At 39.7% G+C, this 19,629-nt stretch overlaps 1 protein-coding gene across 1 annotated transcript; it reads right to left on the reverse strand.

Annotated features, from left to right (window-relative positions):
- Positions 1–5,377: 5,377 nt before the first annotated feature.
- mef2b (myocyte enhancer factor 2b) lies at positions 5,378–18,637 on the reverse strand. Its single transcript, XM_036522633.1, has 9 exons — positions 18,499–18,637; positions 11,323–11,414; positions 10,800–11,003; positions 10,375–10,506; positions 9,824–10,019; positions 7,533–7,678; positions 7,179–7,290; positions 6,754–6,853; positions 5,378–5,754 (listed from the first exon to the last, which is right to left on the reverse strand). Exons 2-9 carry the CDS (start codon positions 11,374–11,376, stop codon positions 5,418–5,420), a joined length of 1,281 nt encoding a protein of 426 aa, XP_036378526.1. The 5' UTR covers positions 11,377–11,414; positions 18,499–18,637; the 3' UTR covers positions 5,378–5,417.
- Positions 18,638–19,629: the final 992 nt, after the last annotated feature.

The following is a 19,629-nucleotide window of genomic DNA, read 5'->3' on the forward strand; positions in this document are numbered from 1 at the left end:
AACCCATCATTTTTGCAAAATCCGAATAGTATAAAAGGTATTCTACATTTAGACATATCATTTTGTGGCAAGTTTGATTGCTTGCGATGTGACTTTGATTCCTTAGTCTAGATACTCTTAAGTATCCATTGTAAATTGTAACACGAAAATGATAAATACTTGCCAATCATTTTGTTTGTTGTATGGACACTTTTATTTTATGAATTAAATGTTTATTTAAATTGAGTGCGTGGTGTGAATGAACTCACAAGTTGATGTTTTAAAAGTTTTGCTTGGTTTGATGAGAATAAAACAATTTAATACATGCAATTTTTGACCTTGGTGTGCGAGTGCATTTGTGTATTTATATAGTGTTATGTAAATGCCAGTATGTTTCATGCAGTTTATATGTGTTCAAAAAATGCATATCTGTCCTCAGATGCAGAACTAAACACAAGTTTCTGACCACGGACATGCATATCAATGACTCGTGTAGTCATCCAGAAACGAGCTGTAATGACATTATCCTTCAGTGTGTATACTGTATTCCATCATCTTACTTGCCATCTTAACGGCTTGTATCTGCTTGTGTTGATGCCGTGACGTAGCCTGTTTGTGCTATTTCTGACCATAAAGAGTAAGTAGTACAAATATGGAGATACTTTTGTGCCTTTCACGTTTTGCTTGTTTACACAAATTATGTGTGATAAGTGAGGACAGGAAGCTCAAGCCCTACCAGCTTAATCTGAGGGCGCTACAGTTTTAGTAGTGTAGAGTGAAGATGTGCACCAAATAAACATGGGTTTTCAGCAATAAAAGAATGTTCATGCTGGCATCAAAAGCGCCTCCTGTCTCTCACCGAGGGCCTGCAGCATGTCCTTGTACCAGCGCCCGGCCAAGGCCCATAGGGCATCTGTCTGAAACCTGACATGATTTATTCTTGATATTATTTGATTTCCACACCCAATGAGGACAGACAAAGGCGCTCAATTCAGGGTGGTTTGGTCACATGTCTGTGTTTTATAAGTAGGGTGAGGCAGTAGAGGGGTTGTTGGAGACTATTAATGTCAACGCTGTCAAACATTGGAAAAAAGGAGGACAGGTGACTTGCTGATCAACACCAACTGTCTTAATGTTAAGTGGATGACAGAGTTTCTTCTTTTCAAAGAAAAATTAATTCCAGAGGTACGTAATTGTTTTTTCATAATATGCGTGATTAATTGATAAATGTAAAGTTTATTGTAAATGTGATTAATCAATAAAATTTAATTAATGTTATTTGATTATTTCCTTACAGAAAATTATCCTGTAACTAGTCCCATGTTTATAGTGAGTGTAAAAACAAGTTGCTCTAGTTGGCCAAAGAGCAATCTGGAATGGTCAGTGAATCACAGCCAACTTCCGCTGACCAGGAGGGCTCACGCTACCAGAAGGTCATTTGACCTCTTGCCCTCTGGAGGTCAGGAAGTGTGTCGATGGAACAGAACAGTGGTGAACTCTGGAGCTCTTTTTCTAATTTAACAATTCCCTGGGTACCAGCCAGCCAATGTTTTCAAACAGTTCCTATTGATTAGGGTGTGAAGTGTGTTGTCAGGGGCATTGTCTCTGTGGGGCTGTTATCAGCTTTGAAAAAAAAAACTCTGCATAGAACTGCTCAATCATTTTAGGATCTTCATTGCAACATATTTATTTGTGCTATTACGATTCCTGAATCACTGATCAATCATAAAAACGAACAATTCAAGGTAAATTATTACATCTTCATAAGTTTGAAACTTAAGTTTGAATTTTAAAGCTCCGGCATTACAGCAAAATAGCAATGAAAGCATTGATGAAAGTTTCAAAATGTCATGACACAAACTGCAAACGTGTTGTTATTGGTGTGGATGTTTTTGGGCTAGCACTGCTATCCTTTCATTTAAATGTCAAACAAACCACACCAAGGACAGTGCTCCACCATTTCAACACAGTGTAAGGAATGCATAATCACAGTAACTGTGCCTAATATCCATGTCACCCTGCTCCCAGCGTTCACACACTCCATAGTCAGCAAATGCATAACGCTGATCTCCTTCATCACACCAGGACTCCCAGCGTGCTCATGTGAGCAGCCAAACTGGGGAGCCATTTCCAGACTGCCCAAATCTGGCAGCATTCATAAATAAACAACCACATCCACACAATATGCCATGCAGGGATTAGCCAGACTAGAGGCAAAGAGCGCCATCTGACAACCTCATCTGGCAAGACGTGAGAACAATGACATGGGGGTAAATAAAAGCGGGTCACTTTCTTGGGTTAGAGAGCAATTGGGATTTTTTTTTTTTTTCAGTTTTACCGTGAGAGCCGGAGGAATTTCCATGCTAGGTTATTAAGATGCTGTGGCTTCTTAACAATGACAGTGAAACAGCTGTTCTGAATGCCGTGACTTTCTGAATTTCCTCCCCTCCCGATCGCACACTTCTCACTGCCCCTCCTTCTCTGCCTCACACTTTGTACATATTTATTGTAGTATACCTCTAGGCAGACCAGCTCAGCTTTCTTCCAAAATCAAGAGCCTCCTGACAGGTCTGGGAGAGAGTTCTGGCTTAATGAACTGGAAGGTGACAGGACTGACATATCTATATAATTACATTAATTATGTGCATCTGTTTGCAGACCCAGTCTGAGGCTGGCAGCAGCCTTGGCTGTTGCTATAGGGACCAGGGAGTGTAGAATTCAGACGTGTCCTGCAGTCTGGTACGACTCTCAGGGGAGCTGCCCAGACATAACCCCAGTGGCTTTCTTTTTATTTGCGGAGGGAAGAGGGTGTGCATTCAAGTGTGAGTGATGGATAATTTACAGCAATTTTGGAACACATTTTTGTACAAGATTCCAGGAAAAAGATAGAGAATAAATGTATTCATAGGTAAAACAATTAAACTGTGACTGTAATTGCATGCCTTTTCAGTCAATAGATATAAAAAAGCAAAAAAGCATTTTTTCAATGTTCCTTATATCTCGTCCGCATCCTACTGCATCTATCTAAAAACTGATGCTCATTTTTATGAACAGCCACATGAAAACACTGAAAATTTCAAAGCTGTGATACAAGTATTATTTTCTACTCTCTAACTGCTGACACAGAATTCAGCTGAGGGAGACGGACTGAATTTTGCCACAGAAGTGGTCACGAATTCATTGGTAATTCATATCAGTTTAAACTGAATTGCAAAGGAATTATGTTTTTTTAAACCAAATAAATACTGTAAAATGTCTATGAAGATGTCACTGAATTAATGTTTTGATCATGTAAAATGCAGAACATTTACTTTGAGCCTGAAAAGTAATGAGCCCTCTAGCATTGTATTTGACAAGGTGCCCACGTATATATATAGTGTGTGTGTGTGCGTAATACTATTATATGTTACATTAATCGTTATTTATTACTATTATTTAACATTATATATCATACAATAATATATATGCACACACACATATACACAGAAGAGAAGCAATAAAAATTGAGAATAAGCGATCTTCACATTTTCACATATGCCTGCCATACTCCAGTTCTGCATAATTTAGAGAATGACAGACACTGCCACAGTGCACTGCTAAACTTTCCCAGGCTTTTTTTGATGTGCCTTTTGTCAGAGAAAATAAAGGATCCATTAATGGGAGGCAAAGTGTGGACCTGAGGGGAAAAAATTTGCATGAAAACATGACCACTTTCGACTGTGGCATCAAAATAGGGATAGGGTGACCCCTTGTGGGAAAAAATGTCAACCTAAATTTCTCTGCTTATGAGACCATCAGAAAAATTGATACACATTTGAGTTACATTTGGTAACCACATTTTAAAAACTCATTTATTCATTTATTTAATTCAGAGTTAACCACTTTCAAAACACTCAAATTGATAAGAAAAAGACAGCACACAAAAATGAATACAACTAGTGTATGCAATATACAAAGGATAAAATTACCATTAATTTAAAAAGTTTAATGATAACTTTAAAACAACCTTGAATTTCATTTATTAAGCAATATCTTATAGCAAAAATCATAAACCATCTGTGTTAAAACAGTGCACTGAAAATATTGGATACTTTGTACTTGTACTTTAAATCATAGAGTCGAGTAAGACTACAGTTACAATTTTGTTCCCTTTTTTATCACCATGTCCCCCTTGTAAAGCACAAGTATTTTTATTGTAAAAAGCAGAACTTTCTGCAGCTCATGTCTAAGTGTGAAAAGAAAAAAAAACTTTTAAGTGTCTGTGCCATTATCGAAACACATCTGCCAGACAAGCTGAGAAAGTATAAACAAAATCTATATTCAGGTCTCTTCTCTCCCACATAACCAGTGCAAACAGAAAATTCAGATACATAAATTGGTCTTTGACCCTCAATAAATGAAGTGACCTTTTAAGGAGCGGCACCAAAAATTGCTTATATATTTAAACCTGAAATCAAAAGCATTTTTCTTGCAAGAGCTAAGACAAAAACAGCTAAGACAAAAATGCAACCTCTAGTAATGCATGTATTGTGGCAACACGGCAAAAAAATCCATACAAAAGTTTAGAGAACATAAAAATAGTTCAAATAATATGCCTTCTATAAAACCTTGTTTTTCCAAATGTATTCATTTATTTTGTATTATTCCTATAGTTTCATGTCAAATATTAAGGAAATCATTGACGAGCCCAGTACCTCATAATGTTAAAATGTTTTTAAAGGCAAAATTTATCATAAATTTCATGATATATTGATCATTGTTATAAAGCTAGAATGAATTTTTTTGACATAGTCCCTGAGAGGTATACTGATAAATTGTTTTTCAATACATTAACCAAGACTATTACGCTTAATTGTTTTTCCCTGTCATCAATGCCCACAGCCAAGTATACAGAGAATGTCCAAATGATAAATGAGGTAAACTGTGTGATGTCTAATTGGTCTCATGAGGCCACTATGATATCAGTTCTATCACCTCACCATGAAAAGATTATTGATTCTGGGGCAATAAAGTCCCCAGTGCCAGGTATGGATAAAAGAGGTCGCTGGGCGTTGTTTAAATATGATTTAATATTTGAATCACTGAAGGCTTGAATGTAAGAGACTGATGTGAAACACCGTGCTGTGCGATGCACAGGCTGAGCAGGCGACGAACATGCTGCACTCTACTCACTACTGTGGCTCGGTCAAGGGGAGCACAGCGTCATGAGGCTCTGCTCTCCCCCATCCACTCAAACAGACTGGAGCCTAATTAAACACAAAACCCAGACTGTATATCCTGACAGTGTCTGGAAGAAATGCAGAGTCGCATGCTCATGGACTGCTGGTTAGAGTCCGGCAGCGGGACTCCTCCTCTGGGGTGCTTAATTACGGAGTCACCGCTTCCCATCTCTCTCGTGTGGAGAGCTGCGGACCCGCCCGAGGAGCAGTGCTGCCCAGCTATCTCTGCCACCCGTCCGTGACCTCTAATCGCCTGGTCGGGAGCCGCACCTTGTCCTCCGATGGGGTCTTAGGCACACCGTGCTGGGACGGGTAGCTCCCTTTTTGGAAATCCTCCCTCTCACCAGCAGGGTATGTCTCCTGAGGGGCGTGGCTTACTGAGCTGGGGTTGCTGGCGGGTGAATGCTGCACCATGTGGTGCATAGGGGGCGTGGCTGGGGAGCAGGTGTGCTCGGGGGAGACCTGCTCTGCCTTGATGCTGAGGCTGAGGGATGACTGAGGTGGCGGAGTCGGTGTAGAGGTCTGTGCAGAGAAAGAACACCCTCCGCTGGACACCCTGCCAAAAGAGATGTGGTCTCAGTTGTATTTTTGCATTTTTTGAAGGTAGCTTCAAACACATTGTGGCAATACAAACGTGTGGCAATACAAATCCACAGGAAATGAGTGGTAATCATTTAAGGTTGTGCGCCCTATGACAGCATACCCCCCATGTGGCAATATTTCCTACAAGGCACATTATTTTATGGATGGCACTAGTGATTCAGTTTCTGTGTGGATACTTGTCCAATCCTACTGAATTTATCTCTTGTAAGTCGCTCTGGATAAAAGCGTCTGCCACATAAATGTAAATGCAAATGAAATCAAATAATGCTAGTGAATAGCAATATATCCCATATATTACTGCAAGCCACTTAAAATGATGGTTTACATATTTTATCAGAGAGCACGACCTGTAGATGCTGACACCTTGTATAAGTTGTTCCTTTACTTTAATAAATTGAAGCTGTGCAAAGAGAACTCTGAGTAAGAAATACACATACTTTCTATCAACTTAAAATTGTACTTTCATCCACATTATACTACATATAAATAAGTATCAACTGATTTCTTAAAGATGAAACTGAAGAAGTGTGAGACAAAATACAGGCAAACAGCAGCGCAGCTTCACTCTTCTTCCATTTATATGCAATACAAAAACCTGTCTGCAGATGTCACTAACATACAAGTGTGTGAACTCTGAGGCAAGGATGAACATTGTAAATTTCACAGCGGGAAAATTTCACACAAAATTATCTGCATTCATCAACAGAGCACACAAGGTCCACATGCACATTGCCATGTTTCCTGGCAACATAATCAGCATTCAGAAAAGCTCAGTTATCACTTATCCATTGATCATATTCAGTAGAACACCATACTATGACATTAATAAAGAAATGCTAAAATAAGAAATTAGTCTCAGGATATGTCAGAGATATGTCAGCATAGGTTTTCCTTCATTGCTGCGTGTGCAGCAGGTTTCATGTAAGGGACAGGGGAAGGACAGTGGTCTTACCCTTGGTTGGTGTGAGACACATTTGCTTCTTGGTGCTGAGACAGCTGCCAGGAACTCACCGAGTTGTGCTGTAAGTGGGAGAAACCTGGGTGGGGGTATTCTAGAGAGAGGAAGAGGGAAGTCACGAAAATCATTCTTAGAATGATCCATCCGATTCTAGCTGCATAATTTTCAAGTGATAAATAAGTATCTGAGGGGGTTTCCACCATGTGACTTTCATACATATGTGCGTGCAATGACAGAGTGATCCAAGTTTCACTGCATTCACATTGGTAGAAAGACGGAAAGAGAAGACTGCAACAATAGCACAGTGCTATGGAAGGACACCATCAAGTGTAGATAGAAGAAGCTGATGAGGAGCTTTCTTTATTTTGAGCTGCTGATTTAGGAAGAGGGGATCGCTCAGTGCAAGGCTTCTGGCTTACCAGGAGGGCCTCCAGATGAGAGGCCATACTCCCCCAGACCATTACCCAGCAGGCCTGCTTTTCCCATGGCCATCATGTGGTTCCCAGTGTGCATGCCCTGGTAAAGCACTCTCTGTCGGGGGAATGGAGAAGAAGTCAAGTGGTGGTGCAGAGGTGGTACCGAGGATCAACCTGAGGCATTGCAGGTTCACATAATCTGAGGCCATGAAAATCAGAGGAAATGTTGCTGCTGCTGCTGCTGATCTGCAGACACCCACTTTGGCACTCAAAAAAGATTCAGAGTACTGCTGTGAGCATTTCCCTTTATCTCATTAAAGCCATCAGGAAACAGTTAGGAGCAGGGCTGTCTCTTACCACACTGCTTAGGTTGGTGCGGGCACCAGGCAGACCAGGGTGTGCTTCGGCACGCCTGTTCTCATAGCCCAGGTTCAGGGGAGGTGGAGTCTTCATCTCCAAGGCTCTGCTTAGGTTGCCATGGGAGAACATCGAATAGCCAATGCCTTCAGAGAAAGACAAATAGGAAGTGAAAAACAGGATGTGGGTAAAATGGACTTTCTCTCACTCACTCAGTTGAAGAGATATTTTTACAAATGACCTTTGCATCAAGTTCTTTACATGGCATTTCATTTTTCCTTGATTTGATATAAGCTGTTTTATGCAACTCCTTTAAGCGGCTGCAGTTGCTAAGACATTCTTCCAGTAAAGCTCTGTATTCCCTTCATTGCCTTTCTCCAAATTAAAAAAAAAACAATCAAACAGGGACATTTTCCCTATAATTGGTTGCATCTTGGCAAGTCTAAGATCTTGAGTATCTTTACTAGTTCAGCACAAGGGCCCACATAAAATGTTTCCAAGAGCAAAACAAGAAACTCCCCTTTCTTTCCAATTATCAACAAAGGTAAATGTAGGTGAGTGCATTCAAGCAATGCTGGCAAGAACGATGGGTCTTTTTCTTCTTCACACACATACATGCATTGGACCACAGAGGTCAAACAGGGCATTATTTATTTTTTTTTATTTTTATAATTTATTTTCTGCTGTATCATTTACATCAATATTAAAGACTAAAGCACTTATAATGCCAGGCAAGTTTTATTCTAGCACATGTTGCTTTTATTTAAGGGCATGCTTTAGTTGAAAAACACATTATTGCAATCTTCTCAAGAACACAAAATGTTTGAATAAAATATGCAAGATTGTGAAGGTGGGTGTGGCAATAAATCTGTACAGCAAATTAAAATAAGGAAATAAAGATGTTTATAACGTACATATGAGCTGCTTAGAGTACTTAACTGACTTTATATAACTTACTACATTTTATTGCTTATTGTGTTAGTTAACTTTTTTATCTTTCCATTCTGTACATTCATGTTTTAATTTGTCATTATCCAATGGATAGTGCTGGTGAGGACATCTAAACCCTGACATTATGCAAACACAAATTAGTTATTGCCACAATATATCTTTTTCTCTTTTTATTTCAATGTTACATTTAATAGAGACAGATAGAGAAATCAGTGAGCATTAAAAAAAAACCTCTGTTCTACTACAATTCAAAGACAAGTTGTTTTAAGTACGGATGACTAATTGTCTAGCTGAACTAGCTATTTGCACCTCGTTTTGTTAGTTGTTGCCCATGTCTGTAAATATTGTTGCTTAAGAAACTCAATAATGCGACTTTCAGTGCACACCTCAAGTCATTTGAATTTTCCTCTCATACAGCACTGAAATGGTTCTTCATTAAAACCCCTATACTGTCATATGAGTCAGCAGTAAAGTATTCATTTACCACAGCATGTAAATAACTCCTCCATGACTACACATTTACAGAGCTGTTACAGTGCAATGAGAGCGCTGTTCATGGGTGAAGTACAGCTTGCTGTCTGTTGCTGGCTAGGAAATAATTAGTGTGAATGGCGCCTCATGCACACCCAAATCTGACCTCTTCATGATAGATAAGGACTTACGATTTCGAATAGGCCCCTTCCCCTTGGTCTTAGTTGCAGTCACACATCGATTTGTATTTTCACACCCCCCCACTCATAGTGTAAGGATGAGCTTGAGATGACCTGCAGGTGTGATACTCTGATACAGAAACCGCAGATCGGCTTGCACCCGGTCTTTCGCATGTGGGGGGGTGGTTGAGCACAGCATGGAGGCTCACTTCCTGTGTGCACAGCCAGCTGAACTGAACTGACACAGTGAGCTCTGCTGATCTAGACCTCTTAAGATAGATAGCTATCTATGGTGTTACCACCTCTGTTTTCCTCTTCCTGTTTTACAGGTTTATCACAAAGGGACAGGTTAAGGAGACCGTCCTAGAATCAGTCACTTCAGACGAATCTCTTTGTGGTCAATAAGGGCAAGTGATGTTACTGTTGATAACATCCCAAGGACATCACTGCAAGGACATTGCTGCATAAGTATTTTTTTTACACAAAACCTTTATATAAAGTTTAAATGAAGTTTTGTTTAAATGAAATTACATCACCAAGCTTGATTTCCCTTCCTTCCCTTTCACTTTAGGTCAAAAGTCACACCATTTTAGTCTCTCAGGTGCAAGGATGCAATGCAATACTTGTATCAGATATATATATGCTTTTGGGGATTCTACAACATATAACCCCCCCCCCCCCTCCCCTTACCTGAGTGTGGTGGTATGAGCGTAGAGAGTGTGTGGGGGCCAGCCGGGCTTGCAGAGCCTAATTTGGGACCGACAGGTTTGAAAGCTGGGCTTCGGTGTGACCCCAGGTTGGAGCTGGGGGGATTTGCAACAGGGAATCCATTCTCACAACCCGCTGACACCAAATACTGGGCCTCAGATGGGTGGAGAGGGGGAGCCTGTGAAATAAGAAATTAACACACAGGAAAAGCAGCTTGAGAAAGAGAAATCATTTTATTTTACCATTTACTTTGGTATGTTTATAGGATGCCTCTTAAGTACTAGGCCACCTGCATCTGAACACAGAAAGATGGTGCTAAAGTTCAAACATCAGAATCAGTCCAGCAAAGAATGGTCCCTTCCACAGTTAACAAGCCAACACAAGATTATGCACCAGGAGACAAAACAGAGTTCACTGGGCAATGACACACAACCTGGATCATTTACAGTTTAGAACGAATCTGTATCATATGGAGCGATGTGATTTGTCCCTAGACTCTGCTTACGCATGGAATGATAAATAACTGTGCTCACATAGTAGCGCTGTCGTGCAATAGAAAGGTCCAAGCCCTCGTTTAGCTGCTGGTATTTCTCTGCTGCCACCTGCATCGCCTCCTCCGGGTCCAGCTCTGCTCCTTCAAGCCCCAGTCCCTTTCTACGCAGGGTCTACAGCAGGAGAGGTGGGCAAGAGTGTCAGCCTTCAGTGCAGTGAGGACACGCAGTGAGAGCCTTAATGTCCGAACCCTTTATTACTCGCTTAGATAAAGGTGATTTACAAGCCTTACAAACAAGCACGCACCCAATCCTGTTATGTTTTCAACCCTAAATGGTGGTATGACATGACATCATATCACAATATCAATGCACACATATAAGGGTTTTCTTCTTTCATTTTACTGAGGGACTCGCACGGTTCGTTCAGAGGGCGGGGTCCCTGTGGGAGAGCTGCGACGCCGTACCTCCAGGATGTCTGCATTGGTCCGGCTCTCGTGGGGCTCGCTGTACTCAGTGTACTTGAGCAGCACCTTGTCCATGTCTGTGCTGGCGTACTGGAAGAGGCGGTTAGTGCTGTTGAAGATGATGAGGGCAATCTCACAGTCACAAAGCACACTCAGCTCATAGGCCTTCTTCATCAGCCCAAACTTACGCTTTGTGAAGGTCACCTGGAAAAAGATTTTGGCTGTGAGACTGGGCAATGACAGAGGGCCTGAAATATTTACACACACAGTTTCAAGAGGAAACCATATGATGAAGCAGTATTCTAAGGCCACACTTTAGGTGCAGATTTACATTTATGTGAAGAGTCAAGGTTTACAGACCAAATACTCATTTCTCAAAGGCACCATTAATCCACTATCATCAATTCACCAGGCACAGTCACCATTGTAATAGTAAAAACAACTCAGAAAATTCATCACTCAGGTTGGGGGTTATTTTCCAAGTGTTTCCTCTAAATTGCAAATCTTTTGACTAGTATTTCACCTGTCGATTCCTCTGGTCAAGGATCCGAGAAATCTGAATCTTCTTTCTCCCCATTTTTGTCTGTGGGGTCTTTACACAGACATGTAGTTGACCTGTGAAAAAGACATAAATATACTCTTATTTCAATCATTTGTTCTACATTTGTCTTTAATCACTGAGTCATTTAATGGAGGTATTCCATAATTTTGAACATTAATATAACAATACGAGATCATTCAGACTTTTCAAACCCACCCACCCATGAATACAGAGATGAATGAAATAAATTTGTGAGGCTTTGTAGTAAGAGGTTTTGAAGTGAATCACCAACATTATATTCATTGTCCAATCTTAGGGGCAAAATGGCAGTTGTCTAGACAAACCAAAACGAGTCATTCAAATCCACTTCATAAACACAGCCACTGTATAACCCCATACAAGAGGAGCATCTTTTAAATGTCAGGGTTATCAAAATATGATCACAGATGTAGGGGGCAGACATTTCTTACAACTTCTATGGGAAAATTTCATCCCTTTGTTTAACTGACGAAGCAGATGAAGGTCCCATCCCGCCCGACCCCATAATGGCACACAGTTATTTATACCCTGATGAGTTTATGTGTGCTAATCTTAGCTCAAGCCCAAACTGACACCCCCTCAGTCTGGGCTACCCCGGGACCAATACTCATTTCCGAGAGGCAGAGTTAAAAATACGCCATCTGCCTTTAAAGGTAGAATAAGCAGGATTATAAGCAGGATAATAAAAAAAAGATGCTAAAGAAAAAGCAATTTTTTGATCCACCCCCTGTTCTCCCATGTTTGAGTTCAGTAAACGTACACAAGAAAAGGGAAAAAACCCAAAGCAAACAAGTCTGCTTTTTCACTGACAGGGTTCAAAGGGCACAGTCACAAAGCGAAGGAAAGCCAAGTTGCTGTGCCCTGTCGTGTAAGGCTTACCCACCCACCCTGCAATGTAAAAACTCAGCAACATTAAGGCACAGTGGCACTACAGGGGTGACAGCATCCACTCCCACGTCTCCTCCTCACTGAGGCAGTTACTGAGGAAGTTGAACACCCAATTTGAAAATGAAACTCACATCAGGACATGAGTCATAAAACATAGCATAATGAGGCTGCTCAGATTCTTTTTCTAGAACTTTAAATCAAAATACTTGTTACAACATATACTGCTTCTTACCAGGTACTATTTATTGGTAAAATGCAATGTTACAGTATTATGAGTCTGTATTAGAACCGAAATTGAACGTATCTTTGCAGTTGCGAAACCACGTCAGGCCTCACTAACTCAACATTAAGCTGCAGATCTGAGAGAGCTGAGAACATGCCGTACTGGCTGAACTTGCTGAAGCCCCGAGCTGTGCTCAGAGTAGAGTATGCAGCGGCCAGCATCACTGGTTTCAGTGAGGGTGACATCGTCTGATGCAAGGCCCAGGGGAACTTTTCTGCCTCTTTTTTCCCTCTCAGTTTTGACGTGTGAGAGCCTCCTCTATATTTAGACTCCATTTCCAATTGGTAAGCGGATATAGTGCCGGTGTTCCCACGACCCCCAGAGTGCCCGCTGCACCCCAGCCCACGCTTGGCACACTGGCATTCAGGGCATTTCTGAGGAATCTGTCCCCTGTGCCACCATTTCCTTATAAAGTATACAACGAGTTTGTTGCCCTGGATGGGACATTCACACCTTCTTACTAGGGAGAAATGATCAGTGTTGCTGTGCCAATGTGCATTAACTATTCTAATTAAACATAGGCTGAATCAGAACTAAACCCATCACAGGGGAACGCATACATCTGAAAACTACTCAATTACTATTTTTATATTAGTTGAAGAATCTTACATGCTATAAAATAGGCTTTCCCCTCCTGCTTATGAACTAGCAGCTTGTACTGGAAACTCAGCCTATCTTTGTTACCAAATCATTTCAAAAAGCTGTACTACTTATAAATACCTTCTTGATCAAGGTGATTTTCATGACTTGCAACTAGGCACCTCTTACACTGTGGGCTGTAATTTACTTTTTCTCACCTGAAGTGAACAAATGAATATGAAATATGACAACTTTGACGATACTGAGTTTCACATTAGTTAACATGTAAATTGCTCACTGGTTACTAGCTCCTAATTCTATTAGGAAGTAGGAGGTCTTAGAAAGAAAGAAAGATATGTTTTATCAGCTCACATTTCTCAAAACAGTAATTAGAGTAAACAGTAACTATTGTTGTAGATAATCCCTTGTGGCAGGCCTCTCACATCTACGAGACTGAAATCTAAATATATAAATGATAGAGGTGTGCTTTCTTCTTTGTGGTTTTGCAGGGGCTGTTTTTTTTCAATTCACACGTATCTGATACCTGCTAATTTTGGAAGACACTCCCCATGATGAAAACTCCAGCCTGTCTGGTGTTTCTCACTCACAAACACACACACAGCCACATACGAAAAAAAAAAAAAAACAGATATCTTGGCATAAATCAATAGCCAATAAAAGCTAAAAAAATTGCCTGTGTTAAAAATGTCCTAGTTCAATGTAAGAATAAAGTGTCAGAGTAAGAAGAACAAAAAGCAAGTAGAACTCAGTACAGTTTCAACAAATGTTCTCTAACCTTCTGTTATATCTGTATGAACATCAACACAGTGCAAATGGTCCCTTAGCAGAGCCTCTCAGGAGTATCACTCCTGCTCTGCATGCCGCAAAGGAACACTTCATTATCTGGTCATCCGTGGTACACATCACCGCATTAGGGTAGAGATGGAAAACCTGTTGGGTTTTTCTCTTGCTGTCTTTTCAACACTTTCCCTGAAGCCTTTACTAACAGAACCTTACAATTCACAGCATGTGAACGACATTCATCATCTGGGCTGCTGTGAATCTTTTTTCCTTCAACGTCACAGAAACTCCCCTAAAATGTCAACATTTATGTAAAATGCCGATGCCCATGCTCTTACCGCAGAATGACATGAACATAAATTCAATATCGAGTACCCCATGATGCAGTGTGCTGGAACTGCAACTTGAAATATGTGAAACACAAGCATCTAATGTATCATAAAATCATATATCTAATATGTAACATTTATTTACAAGTACCCATTTATTGCTGAGGGTTTAAAAAAAGCAGAATTTAACCAAAGACCACAGGGGCTTAAATGCTATATCGTGGCATCATGTGAAAAATATGCACACTGAGAATAAGGCAAGCGATCGGTGAGCACTCGATGCTGTAGTGCAATCATTGCAACAAAACGGTCGCCCCTGGTCCCCCAGTCCCTGGGAGAGTGCACGGTTTCCTCTGCTGTCTTCCCAGAGGCCAGAGAGTGGAAAAGAATACACAAACAGAGCAGAAGCTGCAGCGCTAGCCCACGCTCCCTCAGACAACCCACCTCTTGGGACAGGAAGATCCTAATTGCTGACTGCTTCACCGGGACAACACTGCCCGAGCACCAACAACAAACAGATTTGTCATGAGGAAGCTCATCCACCAGCACTCAACAAGGAGAGCAACACCTACGTGAGCAACCATTGCAGAGGTTACAGTTGCAATGTGTTAATGTGTTAAGCTAATGTGTAAAGCGATTCACTTTGTATTGATCTCTCAACCAAAATGATGCTTTCTCTGTCCTTGCAGGATGAAGTAATGACAATTACATCTGCCACAAAATGAACTTCTCTGTTTATGACATAGTTATGGAATGTGCAGGTTTCTTTTTTATTTCTTGCTGAGATTTGCTTTGTATGCTAATGAATGTTTACATTACAACATCACTCATTGTATAGCAAAACTAGAAAATAAAATCAAGCTGACAGATCAACTATACTATATAATACTAGCTCAAAGTCATCAGTATTGACTATGACTTAACCTTGCCCAAGAAATAACATATTATCAGAATTAGTTGTTACTTGTGCCAATAATTTTAGTTTGTCTAAACACTTCAACAGGGAAACATAGTCCAAAATGACTGGCTGCTAAAAATATACCAGAATCCTATTTACATAGCCACAGACCATAAATCCCCCTTGCTGGTGCAAATATGCTGATATAAGACTGGAAGTAGAGCAAAACTGCACAACTAAATATCCTACTCTTCAGACTTCTACAGTTGAAAGAAGAATGACTTTTCCTCTCAGCTTTTTTATTTATAAAATCAATGTAAATATATTACACACTGCATGCAAATCACCTACTGACAATGGGGTGTTTTACTGTATTAAAACTATCCTACATTCTGCTGGCCTCAAGAGGGGGAGCACCTTACTGTGCACCCAAAGTGCTGAGTTAAAAACAATCTCCCAGGTGACAGCATCTCAAAGCAGAGATAAGGAGATCATGGCCTAATCCAGTTCTGATATTCACTCTACCTATTTGAACACACTGACTAACAGCACAATATCTAAATGATTTTGTTAAAATAATCATGCATTCCGGAAAGATTTTAAAGATATATTTAATAATTGTAAGCATGTCACTGATGAAAATTTAAGTAAGAGATCACTGTGATTTTACTCATCACTGATGTGATGAGAGAGCTATAAACACTTGCAAGTTTCACAGGACAACAAAAGGTCACACTAGTCACTAAAAAGGATATCTGTGTTTGTGCGATATCTTGTTGTCCCTGCTCACCTTTGGTGAACTTAAGTAACTTTTAGTCATTTTTAGTAACCTGTGTAACACAACAACAGTTAAAATGATCATAATTATTGTTGCCACTAATGCCATGACATTATTCTAAGAGCTTTCCTCGAACAATGAACATTGTGGAAATTATTATTACCAAGGTGGCCACGCCATGACCACAGCACCACAGTGCTGGTCTGAAGGTCTGCAGCAATAACACATTTACCTGTAGTTCCTCCTTCATTTGATGTCCAAAATATTAGCCACGGTGATCAGAGGATTTTAATGCATTAGTCCTGAGTACCAGCCTTCATGTTACATGTTTTCTCCAAATGCACATTTTCAATTGATATAAAATCCTCACAGATAAAAACACATCAAGAGTTATAATAATAATTATAATATTTTCAGAATATATAGCAACAAGTATTATGTATTCCCATATGTGCTTCAACTTAAATACAATGAATGGTATATCATAAATGGAGTATTGGTATGGACACTTCTCACTGTGCAGGATGATGTGCATGGAACCTTTCTTCCTTTTTGAGCACAGCCAGCTGAAAAGGGACAGTACTTGATAACACAACCACCAAAGTGGGAAACAGACAGATATATGCAGCAGCAGCAGGGTGTGCAATCGAGGGTCATGGTTTTTGGCTTGGGGATCATCATTCTTTCATAAAGGAAAGGAAACCTACCTCGTCATGGTGACTGAATAAATCTGCGCAAGTAAGATCTAGATAAGTGCAACTTCTTTCTGCCTCGCTTCAGTACCTTACAAACAAAGTAGCGGTGAATGCATATGTGACACAGCTCTACCGGTGATACATAAAAAAAACAGCAGATGACGTGAAGGAGCAAGGTTGGTTTACTGGGCATCCGTAAACTGAAACAGTCATTTAAAAGTCTGTGCAAAAATCGCTTTGGTTTGAAAGCGTCTGCGAAATGCCAAATTGTAATTGAAAAATAATGGGAACCTCAATCTGCAAACCCACTGAGAGAAAAACAGCAGGATGACATTAAAAGCTGGTTATAAGGTTACTACAGATGGCCATGACAAAATGTTAACTTCAATTTTTTTCAAAAATTGTGCTTATTAAACACATTCTTACAATTTAACACTGCCATGAAGTCATACGGTGCGTCCCCCTTAATTATCAGCAATGACCTTTGACTTCTGATGCATTTTAAAGGTCAGCTCATATATCTGGAATATTGTGTATGATGTTTAATGTGTCCAGTAAGTTACTAAACTTGTACAATACCTTTGTCTTGGAATTGCATTATTTGTTTTTATCATTGATAACACAAAAATGAATCATATATATATAAAGAGCAGTAACTTACAAAGGCTTTAGCTCTGGTTTTCTAGTTATACCACTCACTACTTGACTGCTGTTGCAAAAGGCCCTGACTTTTCTACAGCTGGATATTTACTGAAGCAATTCTAATGAAATACCACACTAAAGGAGGTGCCCCATCTGGGAATGGCATCACCAACCTTCAGGTAGCTCTTTGACAGCTTTGCCACAGATGGCTGTATGAAAATAATCAGAGATATTAATAGGTTGAAGAATGTCCTCAGTGTCTGAATGTTAAGTTGATTACCAAATATCAGAATTTCTACAAATAAGGAAACATAACATTAATGCAAGGTGTTAATCTCATTATACATATGGTGTATCTCAAATGGCTGAAGAAAAGAGTCATGGAAAAGTTAACTGCAATTAATGAAGTGTAAGCATCTTAAGAGTGAGAAGTATAAAAACCAAATGAACTAAATTCGAGGCAGTAATTATCAACACTCCTCTTTGACAATTACACCTACTCTACTCTTTTACCCACAACTTTACTCCTGTTTTTACTTAGATTGAGTTTTCTACTGGACAACTGGACAATAAAATGAGCATATGAACTTCATTATTGTCCTAGTTCAAACTTAATTTTATAAAATGTTCTCATTTTTCAAACGACACATAAATGCATTGGGTTTACATCTTTAACAACGCTGCGATTATTTTGGTGCTAGACCTAAATATAACATAATTGCGTATATTAAAGGTCCACGCACACAGACTGGTTCTTACAAATACCTACTTCCCCGGAGATAGCTAGGCTACTTGCTGTTGGGAAAATATGCACCCTATTTCTTTTGCTCCGCTCCACTTGAGTAAAGTAACAACCAAACGCGACTTGAGACAGGCCTACTAGATGAAAAAAAAAAAAAAAAACTAATTAACCACTTAACTCTGCAGTTTCGTTAATGTCTTTTTCCTAACAACTAATAATAGCTAGGTCTTTCAAACGATTGAGCTGACGTCATTCACAGTCATATATTAAAAATAAATCCCATTTGCTGTTAAAATCTATTGAAGAAAGTCGATTGTCTAATTTAAGAGTCACGACGACTGTGTTTCACAAAGGCACCCGTTAATCTGAACATCTAATAACAGACATAACCCACAATTACTATTATTAGAGATTACATTCAACCGTTTGCAATGCACTTTGCATTTAAGGCTACATCAAGCGCTACATAGCTGAAGTACTTCACCTGCGCTTGATGTAAATCTTCCTCGCAGCTTCGCGCTTCTCTTCAACTGTGGTACGTTTGATGTAAAGCTTAAAACAAATCCGAAAAATAAAAAGAACAGAACTTCATAGTTACACGTTATACAGACAAAAGCCAAACAGTTACTTCCTAACTTCTATGAGGACCTCACTCAATCAAGTTGTCAATGACAGGGACAGTAAGAAGCGTCCACTTGATGCTCGCAACAGATACAAGGACCTTCGCAGCAAACTGCATGTTGCCAGCTGCAGATAGCTGCGGTGTATTTCTTAATTAGCATAGAACGCCCCCTTGGCTGTGCCATTGGCGTAACGCTTCCTACAGCCCTCCGCCGCCTTGTTTCTTGGTAATCGTCTCAAGAGTTGGACTTGTACAACTGTTATTATATTTTATGTAGTATGTTACTCCCCCCGTAGAGCCTCATATTTGAGATATGTTTCATATATTTAATTTCTGTTATGAGGGCTTGTATGTCAGTTAGCGAGACTAGACAAACTAATGTTAACACGGAAACAAGCTAGAACGAGGGAAACTATAACAAGGTTTTCTTACGAGATAAAAATAACACAGTTGCAGAAAGATATTCTGGGGTTCAATTATGAGCGCAAGAAAACATATTGCTATTGTTTAGATTTATTCATGTATTTATTTTAATTTTAAACATTTGGATTTAGAACATTTGTCCTTGTTGGTTCCACAGTCACTAATGTGGGTAATTGTGAATACCCGCTATCTCGTTACCAAAACTTGTTAAATCATGACGCATGCTACTGACATTCAAACAATTCAGTAAGCATAACTAATTAACCAACTACAGATCTCAATTTAAACAAAGCTGTGCTGAGACTATGTATGCGTGTTTATCTTATGGCACAGACAAACATATTGTAAGGAAAAGGCAATCTGTCAAACCTATCAGTATTTTTTTCAGATTTTAAATGTGCACATGAAAAAGGTTGCAAGTAAACTGATAATATCTGAACAACACAGGCCTATGAGAAGAATATGGATGACAGGGCATCTGACTATTCTTCTTTGGATCAGATATTGAGGTAAACCTCCTTATTTTATTTCTGAATATTCTTTATATTGCTGTAGACAGTATGTAAATTG

The sequence above is a fragment of the Megalops cyprinoides genome, chromosome 2 (genome assembly GCF_013368585.1).
Source record: "Megalops cyprinoides isolate fMegCyp1 chromosome 2, fMegCyp1.pri, whole genome shotgun sequence".
Taxonomy (NCBI): Eukaryota; Metazoa; Chordata; class Actinopteri; order Elopiformes; family Megalopidae; genus Megalops; species Megalops cyprinoides.

Excerpts from the sequence above, each read along its gene's own strand:
- mef2b (XM_036522633.1), bottom strand. The coding sequence starts at position 11,376 with ATGGGGAGAAAGAAGATTCAGATTTCTCGGATCCTTGACCAGAGGAAT. Across the intron at positions 10,020-10,374 it reads TTGCACGACAGCGCTACTAT|GCTCCCCCTCTCCACCCATC; the intron begins GTGAGCACAGTT and ends CTTATTTCACAG. Across the intron at positions 7,679-9,823 it reads GCTCATACCACCACACTCAG|GCATTGGCTATTCGATGTTC; the intron begins GTAAGGGGAGGG and ends CTTTCTCTGAAG.